This window comes from Pagrus pagrus (assembly GCF_965226575.1).
Source record: "Pagrus pagrus genome assembly, chromosome: 5".
Classification (NCBI taxonomy): Eukaryota; Metazoa; Chordata; class Actinopteri; order Spariformes; family Sparidae; genus Pagrus; species Pagrus pagrus.
Window position 1 is genome coordinate 33,250,119 of NC_140189.1, and position 18,953 is coordinate 33,269,071.

Consider the following 18,953-nt stretch of genomic DNA (forward strand, 5'->3'; position numbering starts at 1 on the left):
AGACGCAAATTTCACATCAAGTTATTCTAAGTTTTATCGCAGGAACTTTTGTGTTTATTCGAGTAACTCACACAAGTTTGACCGCAGGTATATTTGTAACAGTCAGAATACCTTAGAAACAGCAGACACCACGGGTGTTTGTTTAAACTCTGCTCTCCTTGACTCTGTGTTCAGCTCGCTAACTCCACCACCCGTCCTCCAGTTGACACTAACAGGGTCGCTGGTTCGTCCAATTCACCGGCATCTGTCCCTCCGCTCCTCTCCAGCTTCTAGTGGCTATTCGAGGAACTGCAGCTGTTGGTTGTTTTGGAGATTGTATCAAAAAGTCAAAAACAAAAGAAAACTTACTACTCGCAACTTTTTAGTACTTTAAGATTATAATGTCTTAGCAATGTTCGGTACCAGAGTTGGAGTGGTCACAACCTTTTTATAATTAGTTAATTATCTCAGCCAGTAAACGACGACCCCTCACTGACACAGGACAATATTCTCTATTTGTTACAGGCTTTAGTCGGACGTGCTCATGACTTCCTTTACCCTTCAACATTATTTCACTAACAGTGTACGAGCAGAAACATGAGATCAAAAATGAAATTACGTAATTCTTCTAAGTACACATCAGAACAGACCAAGCAGTTATAATAGACAGATCCCCCGCTTACGCTAAAAACATGGTGGACAACTGAAAAAGAACATGTCTGTTTCACTGAATGTTTTATTCAAAGAACGTTCTTCCCCCGCTTTCTTTGAATTTCTGGTCATTTCATGAAGAGCTCGTGATCATGCATGACAAGAACGTCCAGGCTGCTCAGCCTGTCACATGGCTTGGGAACGCAAACACACAGGCAGAGCTGACATTTTTTAATAATGCATGCGATTCAGGGTGCCATTCTGCGGGAGCCGTTGTCATTCACCAGTAAACATCCTTCATAGCCATCCAGTCGAGCAGGCAGAGTGGGCTCACCAGGAGAAAAAGGGTCAGTGAAATATGTATGGACAGTTTCTGTTTTTTTCCTCCAGAAAACATCAATGCGCTGCTTTCATCATCTCGCACAATTCTGCAATACTGGCAGCAAGCAGCAAATTTTCCCTTGGGACAATGGAGAGGCGAAGTCATGACGTCATGTCCGGGCCAGCCTCTGCTCCTCTGGGTTCTGTAATTTGGTGCAATCTCTCATTCAGCATTTCTTTCATCAGTCTCTCAGAAGGAGCATTTTCTTATGTGGTTTAAGGATCTTTGCTTCTTCTTTTAATCAAAGAAATTTGCCTCCACCACGACTCTTTGCTTTTGTAAACTGAAACCTTTGCGAAACTGTTTGCTCACGATGACTTTGTTCACTGTGCAGAACAGGTATTTTACCTCATTAACACGAGTTGTGATGTTTCAGGTGCCTCAAAACTGTTTCTGTCGACACATCCCCGGCTAAACATTTGAAGGGTCATAAGCGACCCGAGCCAAACCCAGCAAGCATCGGGCAAGAGATGGAGGACACCCTGGACCGGCTGTCAGTCAGTCACATTCATTCAACCTTTACTTTACTCAAGATCATTCAGGTGTGATCTTCATTTCAATAACCCAAAGGAAAGGATAACGAATAACAAAGAGATTCTCACAAAGAAAAGGCAATCCTACATTTAGCTGATTAAAAAGCCTCTCCAAACTTTTAAAGATAATGTGATACGTTAAGATGAGTAAAGGTGCAATATGTTAGAAATGACCACTTCAAAACAAATAATTGGCAGCATATCACTACAGTAACTGCTAACTGTAGCTGCCGTTAGCTAGTTAGCTTAGTTAGCCGTGCAGCTAGCTGTCATGAGTGGAACATCAGAGAAGTGTTGGTGAGCATGCTGATGTCAGTTCAACTAAAAGTTTTACATGTTGCACCTTTAAATTGTTAAAACGTTGCAGTCAGGGTAGGTTGTCGATAGCTAAAAAATAATTACACGTATAATAATTTACAGGTATGTAAAAGAGTAGTGATGTAGTTCAGAGTTGCCAATTAACCTGCATGTTTTCAGACTGTGGGAGGAAACCGGAGCACCAACGAGGGCACGGGGAGAACGTGCAACAACTCCACAAACTCAAACCCTCCCTGATGCCAGCATGTTGTTCAGTAGGTCATAACTACAACACTATGATGATAGAATATTTACCTGTTATTTAAAAAGGACAGAATAAATTATCTTTCCTAATTCACAAATTGTTACCCGTCTCTCCTAACTCTCATTTTGCTCCCTCGGTGTGTAATTTTACTCTTCTGGTAGCAGCACAAATAATTACAAGGTACATTTATAATAATTTTTTAAAACACACACACACACACACACACACACACACACACACACACACACACACACACACACAAAACACAGCTATGTTTGAGTCCTTTGTGCTACATCTTAATTTATAAAATAGAGTGTTGATGATGAGTTCAGGAGTCTCACAGCCTGGGGAGTGAAGCTGCTCTGTAGTCTGGTGGTTTTGCAGCAGATACTTCTGTATCTGTTGTCAGATGGCGGCAGGGTGAACAGACTGTCGCTGCGTGAGTGTTGTCTTTTAGTATCTTTGAGCTCTGTGCAGACTTCACTGATGTCACCGATGCTCTGGAGATGGTACCAATGATGTTCTGGGCGGTTTTAATCACCCGCCGTAGAGCCTTCCTGTCCTGGGCCGTGCAGAACCATACCAGCTTGTGATGTTTCCAGTCATTTAAAGCCAAGGCACACCTTACCTACAGGAGTAACAGGAAAAACAACGGTTACATTTCAGACAGCTCACATCTCTCCCCACCAGAGATCTCCAACAGAGATCTCCAACATCTAACAATCACCATACTGCATACAAAGAAGGTCAGTGAAGCCGGGTCAGGAGGTGAAAGAAAACAAACTCGCCCGCAGCATCACAAGTCAGCCCTGCCTCTGCAAATAGCCTCATGTTGTCTGGGCAACCAGTCAGCTGCAGGTGCCTCCGGCTAGCGGACCAATCACCAACTGTCACCCCAGTCAGTCAGGGACCCACACACCTGACAAACATCTATCAATAATTACTGGTCTCACAAAACACACTCAGGCGAGAAAAACAACAGCCGATCAAAACACAACAAATCTACAACGACTGTCGTAACAGCGACTGACTGACTCATAAAACGAGAGCAACCCACACACACAACACGTCACATGATAGCAAGTGTACTCGAGGCAAGAGGCAGGTTTGAGTTTACATAAAGGTACGATTTTAATAACATTGATGCTTTCATTTTCCAGGCAAGCATTGAAATATGTACTGGGTTATTATCCAGACTGGACATTTGGAGACCTCAGTCACAGAAGATCAGAAAACACTCACATGGGTTGAATACCTGAAGCACACAAAATGCATTAATACATTAATGAATCAGGGGACTTTGGCGTTGATCACTGGAATTATGTCAAATCATCGGGGTGAATACCTATTATTAGGATCCATTCAGAGATCTGTGCACCACACAGGGACTTGACAACAGTGGAGGTGGAGACCGTGGGGGAGTGAAGTGGCATAGACTGCACTGACTGTAGAGTAGGGATGAGCGAGTACACATTATCTGTATGAGATCGACCAACCACTTTATCTGATCCATATCAGCATTCAGTCGTACTTGCGACTCTGAAAAAATTTCCTTCAACACAGAAAAGTGTGACGCAACTGTCGTCCAAGTTGGAAACTCGGACAACATCAACCAAACATGACATAATTTGCGGCTATTGGACCTTTGCAGTACAAAGTGGTATCAGAAGACGGGCCGGGGCTAGCTGGTTAGCACGCTAACTTCAGTAGACATCTCTGCAACACAGTACCTTGATGTCTTTAACATAACGTCTGTTAGTTCACTTTTTTACATGTTTTAAACTCAGAGTGTCGCAACATCATGAGATTCACGATAACTGACATGGAACAATGAAACACTGGGCCGTCCGGGTAGTTCGGTTGGTATATCGTGTCAATAATAGCCTTGTGCATCTTTTGGTTATGAGTTCATCTAGTTGCCTTTTTTCAATAGTAACGGAGCAGCTGATTTACAGATATATTTAATTGCCAGCTTTTTTCCCCCAAATGTCAACAGATATCTCGCTATCATGCATTTGATGGCCACGATAATGGTGTAGTAAAAAATATGATATCATAAAAGCCTATTAAAAACTGAAATTGTGTCCGTATCTTACAAATTGCTCCTTTAAAGTTGCATTAATTTTTGAAACGGACGAATACACAATGCATTTAGCACTTTAGGTCTGAGGACTAATCTTTAGCTCATGAAAACCAGGTCACTGTTCTGTACTCGGAGATAAAACCTGCACACATAAAACCTCGGACAACCGTTCATAGTGTATTTATGAGCCAGTGTTTCTGTTCCACATTTAAACACTACTGATAAAGCTAATCCTGGCAGTCAGCCAATACTATCACCTTGGGTGATTAGATGACATTGCGTGACATCAGTTTGTGAGACAGTAGAGCTGGCGGTCCAGGATTTTCACAGAGCCCGGGAACATGCGATGATGCTGGCGAGTGTTGATGATGATGATGGCGATGATGATGATAGTGTCTGTGCCAGTGGCTGTGTGTGTTCTGTTCCAGTGTGATGAATATCCCTCTCCCAGATGGCTGGCTCTCCACGAGACAGAGCGCGTGAACACTCACAACCAGCATGAGGCTTCGGCGGCCAGCCTCCGTCTCCCTACCAAGGTCATCGTCAGCAGAAAGGGAGACAGAACCGGGAACGAGTTTAATATCTCCTCTGCTGACAGCTGCAATTTAATTGTTGTACCTGTGAAACAGATACAGCACTTTCAAAGAGAAAGAGGCTGAGGCTCTATCTTGATGGCTCTCTTGTGAGTGCCCCAAATCCTTAGGCTTTTTTATTTTACTTGAAAAGCACTTCTTTAAACGCCGCCTTTTAAACTTGAGGAACATTTCTTTTAACAGAGTCTTTTAGAGACACTTAGAGGAACCGCACAGGCTGTTTGGAGACTTGTATTCCCAAAGTCCATCCATTGATCGCTTTCATTCCCAGAGCATATACACTCACCGGCCACTTTATTAGGTACACCTTGCTAGTACCGGGTTGGACCCCCTTTTGCCTTCAGAACTGCTTTAATCCTTCGTGGCATAGATTCAACAAGGTACTGGAAACATTCCTCAGAGAGTTTGGTCCATATTGACATGATAGCATCACGCAGTTGCTGCAGATTTGTCGGCTGCACATCCATGATGCGAATCTCCCGTTCCACCACATCCCAAAGGTGCTCTATTGGATTGAGATCTGGTGACTGTGGAGGCCATTTGAGTACAGTGAACTCATTGTCATGTTCAAGAAACCAGTCTGAGATGATTCGCGCTTTATGACATGGCTCGTTATCCTGCTAGAGGTAGCCATCAGAAGATGGGTACACTGTGGTCATAAAGGGATGGACATGGTCAGCAACAATACTCAGGTAGGCTGTGGCGTTGACACGATGCTCAATGGGTACTAATGGGCCCAAAGTGTGCCAAGAAAATATCCCCCACACCATTACACCACCACCACCAGCCTGAACCGTTGATACAAGGCAGGATGGATCCATGCTTTCATGTTGTTGACGCCAAATTCTGACCCTACCGTCCGAATGTCGCAGCAGAAATCGAGACTCATCAGACCAGGCAACGTTTTTCCAATCTTCTATTGTCCAATTTTGCTGAGCCTGTGCGAATTGTGGCCTCAGTTTCCTTTTCTTAGCTGACAGGAGTGGCACCCGGTGTGGTCTTCTGCTGCTGTAGCCCATCCGCCTCAAGGTTCGACGTGTTGTGCGTTCAGAGATGCTCTTCTGCATACCTCGGTTGTAACAAGTGGTTATTTGAGTTACTGTTGCCTTTCTATCAGCTCGAACCAGTCTGGCCACTCTCCTCTGACCTCTGGCATCAACAAGGAATTTGCGCCCACAGAACTGCCGCTCACTGGATATTTTCTCTTTTTCGGACCATTCTCTGTAAACCCTAGAGATGGTTGTGCGTGAAAATCCCAGTAGATCAGCAGTTTCTGAAATACTCAGACCAGCCCGTCTGGCACCAACAACCATGCCACGTTCAAAGTCACTTAAATCACCTTTCTTCCCCATTCTGATGCTCGGTTTGAACTGCAGCAGATCGTCTTGACCATGTCTACATGCCTAAATGCATTGAGTTGCTGCCATGTGATTGGCTGATTAGAAATTTGCGTTAACGAGCAGTTGGACAGGTGTACCTAATAAAGTGGCCAGTGAGTGTATATATAAGTCTACATGTTGATGACTTGATAGATAGATAGATAGCAGTTGTCAGTTTAGTTCACACTTTGTCCTCTTGCACATACATCACTAGAATGACCCAGTAGGTTTCTCAGAAGCAGTCTGAAGTGTTAAGGAGCACTCAGTCATTAAACCAGTCAAGTACAGACTGAGCATGTGCAGAGGGGTTATCTCAGTTCACTGCGGCTTATATCATGATGAAGAAGGCAGGATCTATTTGCGACTTGTTTCATATGCAGAGCAAAAACTTTTCATGTAATCAAACGCAGCCACTCCGGTTCTGTAAAACTATGCTGGTCTCCCACAGCAACTACAGTTTTAGTCCAATCTGAGTTATGACTGAAACTCAACCTTCAAACGTCTGTTATATCCTGTGAAAGATTGTCTAAACTCAACCTTTCTCCGTATTCGAGTAAAAAACGATGACGGAAATCAAACCAAAAACAAAACTTCAGTGTCTATAAATCCTGTGTGAAATCAGGCGAATGCAAAGACGGGAATATTTGTTCTCTCCACTCAGATGACCTGATCGTAGTCAGGTGTTACATTGCACCATGAAGCTAAATTTACATTCATACAACTTCAACTTGTATTCGATACAGCCAGTATTAAAAGGAATCACAGGGTTGATAATATTGTGAACCAACACAACCAGATATTGAAATCAAGGGACGAACAACAGCCATAAAGAAATCAGCCTTAACCTTTTACATTTTCATTATTTAATATTTCCATATAAAAATCCCAAGAGGGAAAGCAACAAATCCTCTGGGACTGGTCCACTCTGCTTATGTAAATGTAAAAAAATGGATGATTAGATGAGGCTTCAAATACCAGAGAGACCAGGTGACTGTTGCCTCGTCCTTAATTAAATTAGTTATTCGTGTGTTTGTGTTCATTCTTCACATTTGTGGAATGTCTGCATACACAACCAGACAAAACATCTTTCCACCGTGAAGGTTTGTGGACAAACTCATCGGCCGTGACCTGCTGATAAAGATTTTTTTCCCCTGGAAGAAACATAAAAGCAGATAACAACTCGATCAAATGAAATACAACTTTAACATCCAAAGAATTCATCATTCATTCTGTCACAGACCTTCAGAAGAGCTTCATAATGGCTCGCTAAGCCTCGTACTCCTCATTAATATTCTGCACAGTGACTAAAATGTAAAACGTGTCCGTCCACCTAATTTTTAAAAGTGTGTTCAACCACTGGTAGATGGATCAGACGGGAAAATAGACAAATTGCGTTATGACTAATTCTTATATACTTAAGCTTATCTTCTCTTTATGTGTGAGGCTGCCAAGATGGTCAATTTCATAAAGTGTCATTGTGAGGAGGGAGGCTGATTCAGAGAGAACCTTGGGAAATTCAGTATGCGAGACCAAATCATGCACAAGAGAAGCCGCCGCGCACAAAAGGTCAGAGAAATTAAGTTACTCAAAGATGAATGCAGAAGCTCTGGCAAGGTTTTTCTTATCAAACAACAAAGGGCCTTTTTGTGCTTCCTTCAAGAGTTACGGCAGCTTGTGCCAGGAAGCCAAGAATGAAGAAACTCTGTTATACCCTTGAGCAAGGCAGCCGGTTCATAAAATACACCGGTGACAATGCACACAGCAATGTTCTCAACCCTGAAACTCTGTCTGATCCCACAGTGAAACAGCAAGATGATACAAATCTTTGAGGGGACGTGTTGTAATTCTGGCAGCCGTAAAAGGACTGGACGTCTGAGATCTTCAAGAAGTGAGAGTATCATAACTCGTCAAATTCAGCAGACTCTTTATCTTTGGACAAATACAATAAACGCTGCACCTACAACAGCGTAGCGCCTTCAATCAAAGCTAAACTTTGACCAGCATTAAAGCTCCAGTGATCCAGTTATGTTCTCTCCACTTTTAAACATTTCCCAAATTAGATTAGCCACGTCTGTCGCTAACATGAAAAGAGTCACGCAGGCTTTTATATCTCCTGGTATTACTATGACATTTTATTTACAGACGAGCCGCAGCTCAGTGCTGCAGCGGGGCTTTTAATCAGCTCAAAGAGACGGGACCACATTACTCTTATTCTGGCATCCTAACATTGGTTGCCTGTCAGTTTCATGATTGATTTTAAAATTTGATTGATAACTTTTAGTGCTTGTCAAGGCCTTGCTCCTGGCTATGTTTTGGAGCTTTTGACCATCTATGAGCCATTGTTCAGCCTCAGAGCCTTAGGCAGGGCTCTACTGATGCTGGCTTTGTTACACCAGCTGAAACAGTGTTCTCCTTCAAATCACCTGTCAAGAAACAACTCTGCTGTAAACACGATTTCACACAGCTTCTCGATCCACTCACAAAACCAAAAACTGCAGATTGACTGGATTTTTCTAAACACTATTGGACGGACACAATGCTGAGTACATTTAATCCTACACAACTGATTGCTACGTCAAGTTAATGCTATTAGGTCACTTAAAGGTCCTGTTAGTAGGATTTAGGGGCAGAAATGGATCATAATATTCATAACTGTGTTTTTTTTATTGGTGTAAAATCACCTGAAGCTAAGAAATGTTGTGTTTTATAACCTTATAATTAGCTGTGTACGTCTACAGAGGGAACGCCAACCCACAACAGACAAACAGAACTGTGGTTTTCCTGTTTTTTATGTTCTTAGCTGCCACCATAGGGGAGGGTGGGGGGAGGTGTATTCAGTTGGTTGAAATAAAAAAAAGTGATTATTACAAGCTAGAAACATTTTCATTGGTTTGGTTATTTTTTAAGTGGCATTTTTTCCAGTGTGTCTTCCGATGTGTACTGGATGAAGTTGACCCAGTACTGCATTAGAGCTATGATGCATTCACATTGCAGCTAAAGAGACTGAAGGTATGTCAATATGTCGCCTCGCTAAATACCAAACACCTGCTGCTCCAGCCTATGGAGCTGTGGTGGCTAATGTTAGCCAATCTTTCCACCTTTAGAATCTGAAGCATTGTTAGCATTAGCATTTTCTGACATTTAGATAGACACCGCTGTAATACCGACATCACTGAGTCACTTTAACAAAACCTGGAGTCTTCTCTTGTCCTACTTTGATTTTTGACTGTTGTACATTGTAAGTTTCAGTGTTGTTCTTTAAAGGAGCTCCGTGAAACTTGTGCTGTGTGCTGGGAAACACCTGGAGTCCTTCACAAAGAAGTCCACAGTCCAGCAGCATTGAACAGCTTAAACAAATCGTCCACAGGCAACTGAGAGAGACGGAGAAGGTCTATAAAACGGTCAATAAAAGAGTGATTAATACACGTAAATTGGTACAAATTGTCACGTAGGGCACCTTTAAAATAAGAAATCTAGTGCTTTCTTAATTACTTTGCAGTCTACAGCAGCTAGACAGTTTTATACCAGTTACAGCAGCACATATTTAATATGTTTGTCCCCCCCTCCCCCAAATAAGTGTTACATAAACCAAAGTTTGTCATTATTAACACACAAAAAAGATTTGTATTGCTGAGCTCTCCAAACTGGAAGTTGTCAACTCATTTTGTGTGACTAATATCAAGACAACACTTCTCTGTAGCTACAGAACTGTGGATGAGATAAAACAGGTAATTAACAAAATGCTCATATGCAGACCATTAGCAAAACATGATGAGGCTTTGTTTGAGGACAAGCAGCAACTTATGAAGGAGAAAATTGGAGCTGTGTGATGATCATTAAACATTCCCAAACATTAAAACTGTAAAGCTTGTAAATGGAACGGAAGAAGAGACTCGTGCACACGCCCCAGATGTCCTGATCCGGTCTCCAGCCACATTGTTGCATCTCAGGATGAGACACTAAATACGTTCGTTGGGGTTCATCATTTTTAAGATGCCCTTTAGGATACAGTTTGATGAAACTGGATCATTACAGCACAATAGTTGTACGATCAATTAAAGAACATAAACACTTTAGTATCTAATACAAACTCATTAAACTAATAAACTGATTATATGCATTTGCAGATGATTAAACAGGTTAAGTGGAGCTAAAGGGGAAATAAAGCAGTTGTTACATTACCGGTTACTTATTCAGCTGCAGGTGTTACTTGCAGATGTTGGAGTCTCATTTGTTTAACTGTTAGATTAAACACATGAAGTATGTACGTTTAAACAGAACACTGTCTCGGATAACTTGTGTTCAAGTTAGTATTAGCCGGAGTCAGCGGGAGCAGTCTAGACTGCTTTGACAGTCAGAGCTGTATTTAGTTTGAGCACACCAGGGTCTGATTGTGTCATCTGAGTCTTTCAGACATAGACAAATGTCATCTTCCCATAGAACGACAGCATGTTGTTGTCTGTGACATATTTATAGATCAGCAGTGAGGGATAAAACGGACAATTGCCTGAAGCTAATCCCCTGAGGAGATGTTTGGTTTTGCAGCATTGAAACATGTTTTTCTTCTTATGTCACTTTGAAAACTGTGAAGCTGCAGGTTTCACAGTGTGGCAGTTAATCTTGTGTTTATGCTGTTGAATTGAACTCATATTTTTTCATTTTTTTAAAATCTTATTTTCTCCACCTCTCCAAATTCACAATTGTTTTATATTGTTCATACTTGACGGTGACAGAAATTAGAAAAATAGCAACATGTGCCACCGAGGTCAAGAAAGACGTCAAGAACCTTTTGAAAGAATCATTACCATTTACCCTTTCTCGATCCGTCCCTGCGCCGTGCAGAGAAAATAAGACTTGAACTCTTTCAAACGCAACTGACATTTTTCACCAAGGTAGACCTTTGATTTCTAATTGTGATATAGATCATAAACGGTGTGCAGTGCACCCATGGGTGTGTTTTGTGTAGTGCTGTAGCTCTTAAAGTGTGAGGTGATTTTTTTTTTCTACTATAATGTCCATATGAGGGCTTTGGGGGATTTGGATGATAGAAATCAGTGACATTTGGAGTCTCCATAACGACTAAAATGTGAGGATGAAATATGCAACAGGAGGAGATGGTGATGGCACTGACACACATGGCTGCAGCCTCCAAGGCTGACCATTCCTCGTTCGGTGTCATCACATGGTGCAGCTGTGGTGCAGCTGTACTGCAGGGGAGGGCAACACGGGCTGTTCATTACTTTTAGAGGTGTTTGATCTTCAGTAGATACTGATGTCAGCCCTAAACTAATATAATTGTTTGTTGCTGTACAACACATATCAAGGTTGTGTTTGGATCGCTTCCTTATCCTTTAATTTATTGATTCCTAATAATAAACACTCGCAATCAAGCAATCATATTTGCACCATCACTGACAGATGCAGTGGCAGATAACTATAATTCCCATAAATGACAAGTTATTATTGGCAAAGAGCAGTTAACAAGCTATGGACATATAAATTGCAGGAGGGACAGCGGGGGCGAAAATATGATACGATGAAACACATCTATGTCATTTAAATATTATTTAAATAGCAAGTTTTTAAACGTTTGTGCCTCCTGCTCTTTTGACTCAGTCTGGTTTAAGCCACTGCCACTCTGCATGTTACCTGTAGCTGATGTTTGCTTGCTAGCCACAGTAACATCAAGCAGTGACATGTAGTGTTTCCTTAGCTGGCAGGGCGACCGAGTGTTCGTTAGCTGAGCGTCCCCCTCAGTAGTTACTCTTCAGAAGACATGTAACTGTCCCCTCCAGAGTTATGGACATTTCTTTTTGTCCCATGAAGGTCAAAAACTTAATACCAATCTTGAAACTCACCTGCTACGGGTGTCTGACAACGTTTTTAGCAGCTCAGGGCAAGCGCCAGTGTTTGGGGGGCTTCCAGTGTCGCCACCGGAGATCCAAAAAAACACCTGATATCTTTTCTCCCGCAACCGGTCTTTGTTTACGATTCTGATCCCAGAACACTTTCTTTACCAATCTGTTTATAGAGACTAATTGCACGCCCATAATTCAGACACTCAAACACACTCAAATGTCATGAGTTCATACATTTTTCTGATTATCCTAATTCAGGTGAAAATGCACCTGAACTGTAGAATTGCAATCCACTGCTTGGAAAAGGCCTGAGATGCATGTTATCCAGAAGTTTTTCGGGTTTTCAGGAGGAAGAAAAATAACATAATTACAGCATCTCTTAAATTATTCAGATGGCATATGTTTTTGTTGGTAGAAAAATGAAACAATCACTTTCAAAACCGCTGCTTTCTGTTTCGCTTTCATCCCATTCATCTCTGCACTGCTGTCTCCCCTATTGCTAACTTTTTTGATACATTTACTGGGGGCACGGCTGTCAAAACATTTCAAAGCCTAATAGTAGAAGCTTTGAAGCTGCTATAATCAGTGTTTTTTATTTTAACAATGGACCAAAAGACTGTATATGTGACCCGGGTCATTTAGTTATGATTACCCAAATCTGCAGTTCTACTTTTCCTCCCTTCCAGCATCTTTCAGCTCATTGTATCATTTCCCGCCACAGCAGGCAGCTTTTTTATGCAAAGAGTGTCTGATAAACCGATGGTACACTACCTGCCCATCACCAATCAACACACAGACAAATAAACAACTGGTCTGTGAAGTAAGCGGAGCCTTTACCAGCCAAACACACCAAATATTTCCCTTAAGAGTTGGTGGAGACCAAAAACAGAGTTAAAATAGAGTGAATGTGGGATTTAAACTCACCGGGAGATAAAGGACTGTGATATTAACACAGAACATGGGTTTTTGCATGAAAAGAAAGTGGGATGACTTTACTTTGCCTCTGTCGAATCCGACCGGTGAGTCAAAGATGAGAGATCTGGCTAGATGCTGGTCGGCATATGCTGATTGCATCCTTCATGTGTGCAGGACAGGAGAGAGCAGAGGAGATGAGCAGTGAGACACAAAAGAGGTGAATCACAGGAGGGTGTCAGACGCACAGATGAGACACAGCGTTCACACAGTGCAGCCCCTCTCACACAATAGAAGCAGAGGTTATGAGACCAATGAGAGCGATGGCACATACAATTTAGCATATTACCTCTTCATCAACGTCAAGGCTCTTATTTTTCCTTCGGGCTTTACTCCTGCTGGTGAAAATAAAAACAATACTGAATGAGAACTCACACTGCACTCACATTTTCAGTTCATACTGTAAATGCCAGCCGCGAGAGCAATGTGTCTCACATCTTATGTTAAATTTACCCTGAAATAACTTGAAATTGTTGCAATTATCAGGCAAAAAAGTTCAATCTTTCTTGGTGGGACTGAGCCCCAAATGATTAAAAATTCCAACAATACCTCTGGCAGTAAAAAGCTTATTAATATTTTAAGTGCTTTTCAATGAGGTGTTTACATTGTTGGTTCTTGTTCCTGTATACTGTATGCATTAGTCCTATTAAACAATGGGATTTACATAACACAATCTTTCGTTAGCTCTAGGCACAAAATCATAGGTACTGAAGTGCTTTCCTTGCTGAACAGCACAACAAGAAACAGAGTAGAGGGGTGTCAATAGATGCTGGTTTGGGAAGAGATAACTGCGATAGCTTTATTTGTTAGTTGACTGCAGCTACAAGCTGTATGCCGGTCGGTGCCTGCTATAAATCCACCTCAGCAGTGCAGGCTCAGATGCCTCACTGTGTGATTTTAAACATTCATGTCTCAAACTAAAAACTGCAGCATGGTGTGTTCTGTATGATAGTCATGCACTGGCATCAGAACTGACAGGTAGTCTCAATTATAGCCTCCATGTGCTGCAGTAAAGTATTCAGAGGCATTGCAATTACAGCTGGGAAAAAGGAGGATCCGCTTGAACGTAGACCAGTGTTTCCCACATGGTACGAGATGTGTTGTTTGCAGCGATAACCTCCCCAGACCTCAAACTGCTATGTTCTCGGTGTATGCAGTTAGTTGTGTGAATTAATTAATCTGTGATATAACAGCAGCTTTTGTTAGCTGCAAAATAAAACTATTACCACTTCTTATATTTCATTTCGGTGAGTGTGCAGGAAGTGAACGTGTATACAAAGAGATGATAGACACGACTTTGCTTGACCTTTCTTTGACCAGACTTCTGGGTGACAGAGCAGACCTGCAGGACTAGGTATGGTGGTGAATGGAGGGAGACTTTTTTTTTAAATCCCGCTTGAATTTTGCCATTAATTGCCAAAATGATGTTTGTCAAGTTAAAAGATAATTTTTCAACTTGAGAAAGTCGCAGTTTGCCATAAAAAGAATGAAACACGAGACTGAAAACACATAATCGTAACGTTGTCTCGCTGAACAGTCACCAAACCTGTAACTTAAAACATTGTAGAGCCGGTTCTGTACATTAGCAGCTTGCAGAACTGACGACCCACCCTTTCACACAAGTGCAATTGTCAATATGAGCAGATTTATTGTTCTGTGCCGAGTTGGCGGCCATGTTGGTGACGTATGTTGAGCGAGACGATGTAGGTCACTAAAGATATTTTCCGATCTTTACGACAAACAGCAACTTTATTATCTTTTTTGCTCTCGAACATCACACGTGACTCATGTCAAACTAGACTACTGTACATATTTACATATAACAAAGACCGCATCCCATTTCCGCACAAATGGTTTATAAGCTCACCTGGTCCATTTGCTTCCCCCTTGACTCAGTTCTCACATCCCTCCCCCTGAATGCCTTATTTCTTTTCCCTCTCCCTTGTCGCTCTCATGTTATTACAGGAGCCACCGGAGGCTCATCCAGAAAACAAATCCGGACGTACAAAGAGGTGGTTCCCTTCTCCATTGGACACCAATCCCATCGTCACCCTTCTGCGACCACTTATCCATCCATCCACCCCCCTTACCCTGAGTCCATCCCCATTTACGTCACCATATATCCATGACATGCAATAAACTTAAAACTCCATAACTTTGTTGGCATTTAAGTTGTAGGGCTGTTCTCTGTCCCACAGGACGAACGCTTCATCAGTCAGATTTGCTGGCATGGAAAGCAAAAGAGGCAGAACAGTGTCGACTCTCTTCTATGAGGCGTTAATAAAGTCCTAATTTAGGTCCTTTCTTCGATAATTCATATTCCTTTAGTATGTAAGAAGTTAATATTGTCCATCATTGCTGTCTGCCAACTTTGTTCTTCAAAAACACCTTTTCTTTGGCAGGAGATACACTTTTAGTTTGTCTTCATTATGTTGCAGCCTACAACATGAAAGCATCCCCACCATTTTCTGGCTTTTCTTCTGGTTTTCCACCAAAGACAACCCCCGGTGTATTGCAAGCTCTCACTTTGGAAGGCCCTTTCGCTCTTTCATGTATCTTAACTGCCATGTGGTAGATCAAGCTGTCAACAAATCAATCACCAACGATCGTGGCCAAGCGTTGTTCCTTTCCAACAGTGTATGGGTGGATAGTTGGGCTGCATGGGAGTCGAGCTATTTCAAGTCCCACCTTACAGATGCTTTAGAGCCCAGTGAAACAGTGCAGGTTTTGCAATGAGAGGCATCTTTTTCCAGTTGTCTTCTAAACACAGCTGAACACAAAACACAGGAAAAATGCTGATGAACAAGCGTTTTGAAGATAATAAAAGGGTTTTATTGTCAATAGAGACTGAGTTGATCCAAGGCTTTACCTGAGCTACCAGGACTACAGCGTGGGTTGACAGCAACGACAGCGCGTCACTGACACTGCAAGGGGAAAATAAAGGACTGTTTGAGGACATGAGGGTAATATTACTGTACGTCTCTGCCATGAAGCACTTAACAAGTCACTTTCTGTGCATGTTGAGGTGATTCCAGTGATTTTCATTGCAATTCTCATGCTGGTTGTGTGGCTGGTGGTTGTCATTCTTCCATCATCCAGAATTTGACTTCTTAATGGTGTCAAATCCACCAGTTACTCCAATGGTTTATGGTTTAAAAAGTGAAATTAAATATTTGGACATTTGCCTAAATCGTGCCTTAAAGTTTACTTCTAATACTGTACTGTCCTTACATGACCTGCTCATATACAGTACGCGCTCTGCCAGAGTGCCAATTATTGTATTCAACAGTATTCGGCGTGTTAGACAAGTAATTACATGGTGAGAGCTGGAAAATAACATAGTAACAGACCCCTCTTCATTTTCCACAGTGTCACTTTTTATGCACATTAAAAGGTTATTTTGAGTTTTCCTTTACTGAGTGATACATATTAGTCTTGGTTAGAAATTGTTAACTGAAAGCAATAAGCTGTTTAAATGAACTATAACAGTGTATTTATTTTGATATTTATTATTAATGTTATTGTTACATTTACTATTACGACTCATGTTACCCATAGCAAGTAAACACTTGACCCTTTGTACCAAGATCAGTCAGGCACCTATCATTTTAACTTTGTCACCTACTATTATCATATAATTACCCAGATAAATAATGATACAGTGCAGTTCTGTCTTGTAAAAGCACCACCCATTTGTCTTTAGGGTTAGCCATGCTAGAGACTGCAATAGAGATGATAATTATGGTCTTGGTCCATATTGAAATATCTCGAAACTACTGGATGGATTGCCACATGATCAAAGGTCACCAGAGGATGAATTATACTCACATTGCAACATAGCCTCATACCTAAACGACTGAATAGGTCGATTGTCAGGAAATTCCCAAATGACATTCCCCAAAATAACATGACCGTTGCAGCGTAACACATACTGGACCTTCGTCATACAGTTGCAGTTTGGTTAGGTTTAGGAAAACATCCCTGATTTGGGTTAAATTCACGTTGTTACCCCTTTAACTTCCATTACAAATGTACCTACGTTACCTCAGCATGCATGTCATGTAACCTTGAACAGTGGTTTTCTTAATGAAAGTCCTGAGCCGCTGAACAACAAAAGTCAATCTGGGTCATAATAAGCTGTTTTCACTTTAAACTATATGGTGGATTCTCTCTGCTCCTCTCCTGCCACCAGGAGGTTTTGAGTAGTGTCTCAACTAGAGGATGCATTGTCATGACATTTGGTGTGGACAAACTGTTTCAAAACTTTAATTGGATAAATATTTAATTTTTACTACAAAATACCTGCAAAACTAATTATGTTCTCATCAGTATGGCTGTATGTTTTTGCTAATTAATAACTGTTGGCAATGCTAAGATAAGATGATGAACATGGCAAGTACACCACTGAAACAGGCATTCATGTCGTCAGTACAATAATCCACTTCAAGTTTATATTCTTTTCAAACACAATGTTTTAAATTGCTCTTTACGATTATGATTAATGCAAAATATAAAAAGACTGTTGGAAGAGGAAGCCACCTATTTTTCTGCCACGTTTTTCCTTCTGCTGTTTGTGTGTTACTGTTTCCTAAAGTCCCTGTCGCTACAGGAAACAACAACAACCTCCAAGTCAACGAGCAACATCCTCAAAAAAAAGGGCAAGTAACTCCAGCACTAACCTCTTCGCTAACGATGTGAATGTAAGCTAGCAGCTCTTACCTTTTCCTTCGCAGGGATTTAGACATTTTGATGCCATGGCTCGCCTCCCTATGTGCAAAACATGACACTATTTTGCATGTGTACCCTCAGGCATGTGATTGGTTTAAAGAAACAGAAACAACCCAAGTTTTTTTGTTTTTTTGTGAGTGATAATTGGTGCAGTCAGACCTTCCCCAGCACCAACACAGCACTACGGAAACATGTCTGGGGGTTCAAACATCGACCTTTGACTACAAAATATCTGACACAATTGAACCCCCTTTCAATGTATTTTAATACATTTAATATATCTGTATATAGCTGGAAGAACATTAAGACAGATTTATCTAATGTTTTAATATATTATATCTAATATTTTGCATCAACTTCTAAAGTTATCTCATGTTGATGCCAGGTGCAGGTTGAATTACACACAGAAATAACAGCGTTTCATTTCTTGCCAAAATTTGTGCTCACAAGGTAATAAAGTCTCGTTTGCATGAACAGACACGTGCAGACGATGCACATACACCGGGGAGTTGTGAAATTTCTCCAATGATGCACTAGTTTAACTTTACTGACCCTAGCCAGGTGGTTGTGCATAAAAAACAAAATAACCAGGCTTCTGTATAGACGCAGAATCTTGTTCACTACACAGAACAAACCGTGGTCAACAAACTGCTGTTTGAAGCCTACAACAGAAGTATTTCAGCTTTTTAAAGGCAGGGAAAGAAAAACTGGTCTTCAGAACATTTTCAGTCTCAGAACACTGCGAGCCCACACAAAATGTTTTACTCCAAACCTTCAGAGACCCGACCGCAAACAGCAAAGAAACCAAATCTTGATGAGTTTAAATCATCTGTAAGAATAATCCTTTTTACACATTTTTCTACGACCTTTTGTATAAATCAGTGAAAGAGTGACGGTTTCTTTAAGTCTGCATGCAGTCACAAGAGACTGATATCATTAGCAGCTCTCATCTTGTACCTGCCCTGTTGACAGCATGACTACGGCTGCATTGTCAGAGCCGGGCTGCCAGCACTGTGAACATTTTGATAATGAGAAGTCTGTTTTCACACCCTGTGAATATGCAGTCTTCAGTCACGTTCTAACAACTTAAATGAAACACCCAAAATATGCAGCTGTACAAAGCACAGGCGATGTGTGAGATGGAAACGGTGTTATAAAAACATACAGATGAACAAATTTAACAACTTTGATTAACTTCAAAATGCATATGCATAAAATTAGATTATGCTGAGT

The 18,953-nt window shown here is 41.4% G+C and overlaps 1 protein-coding gene across 2 annotated transcripts in view; it reads right to left on the reverse strand.

The window, feature by feature from the left end:
• Positions 1-219: 219 nt before the first annotated feature.
• LOC311257233 (uncharacterized protein) overlaps positions 220-18,953 on the reverse strand; it is a 34,390-nt gene continuing 15,656 nt past the window's right edge. The window contains exons 3-5 of one of the 2 annotated variants that reach the window (XM_084352761.1): positions 13,282-13,330; positions 2,449-2,735; positions 220-294 (exon numbers count right to left, since the gene is read on the reverse strand). In XM_084352761.1, coding sequence (XP_084208887.1) covers positions 270-294; positions 2,449-2,735; positions 13,282-13,330 — 361 coding nt within the window. In that variant the 3' untranslated portion in view covers positions 220-269. Of the gene's footprint in view, positions 295-697; positions 2,736-13,281; positions 13,331-18,953 lie in introns of those variants that run through there. The other variant, XM_084352762.1, reaches the window with a different exon arrangement.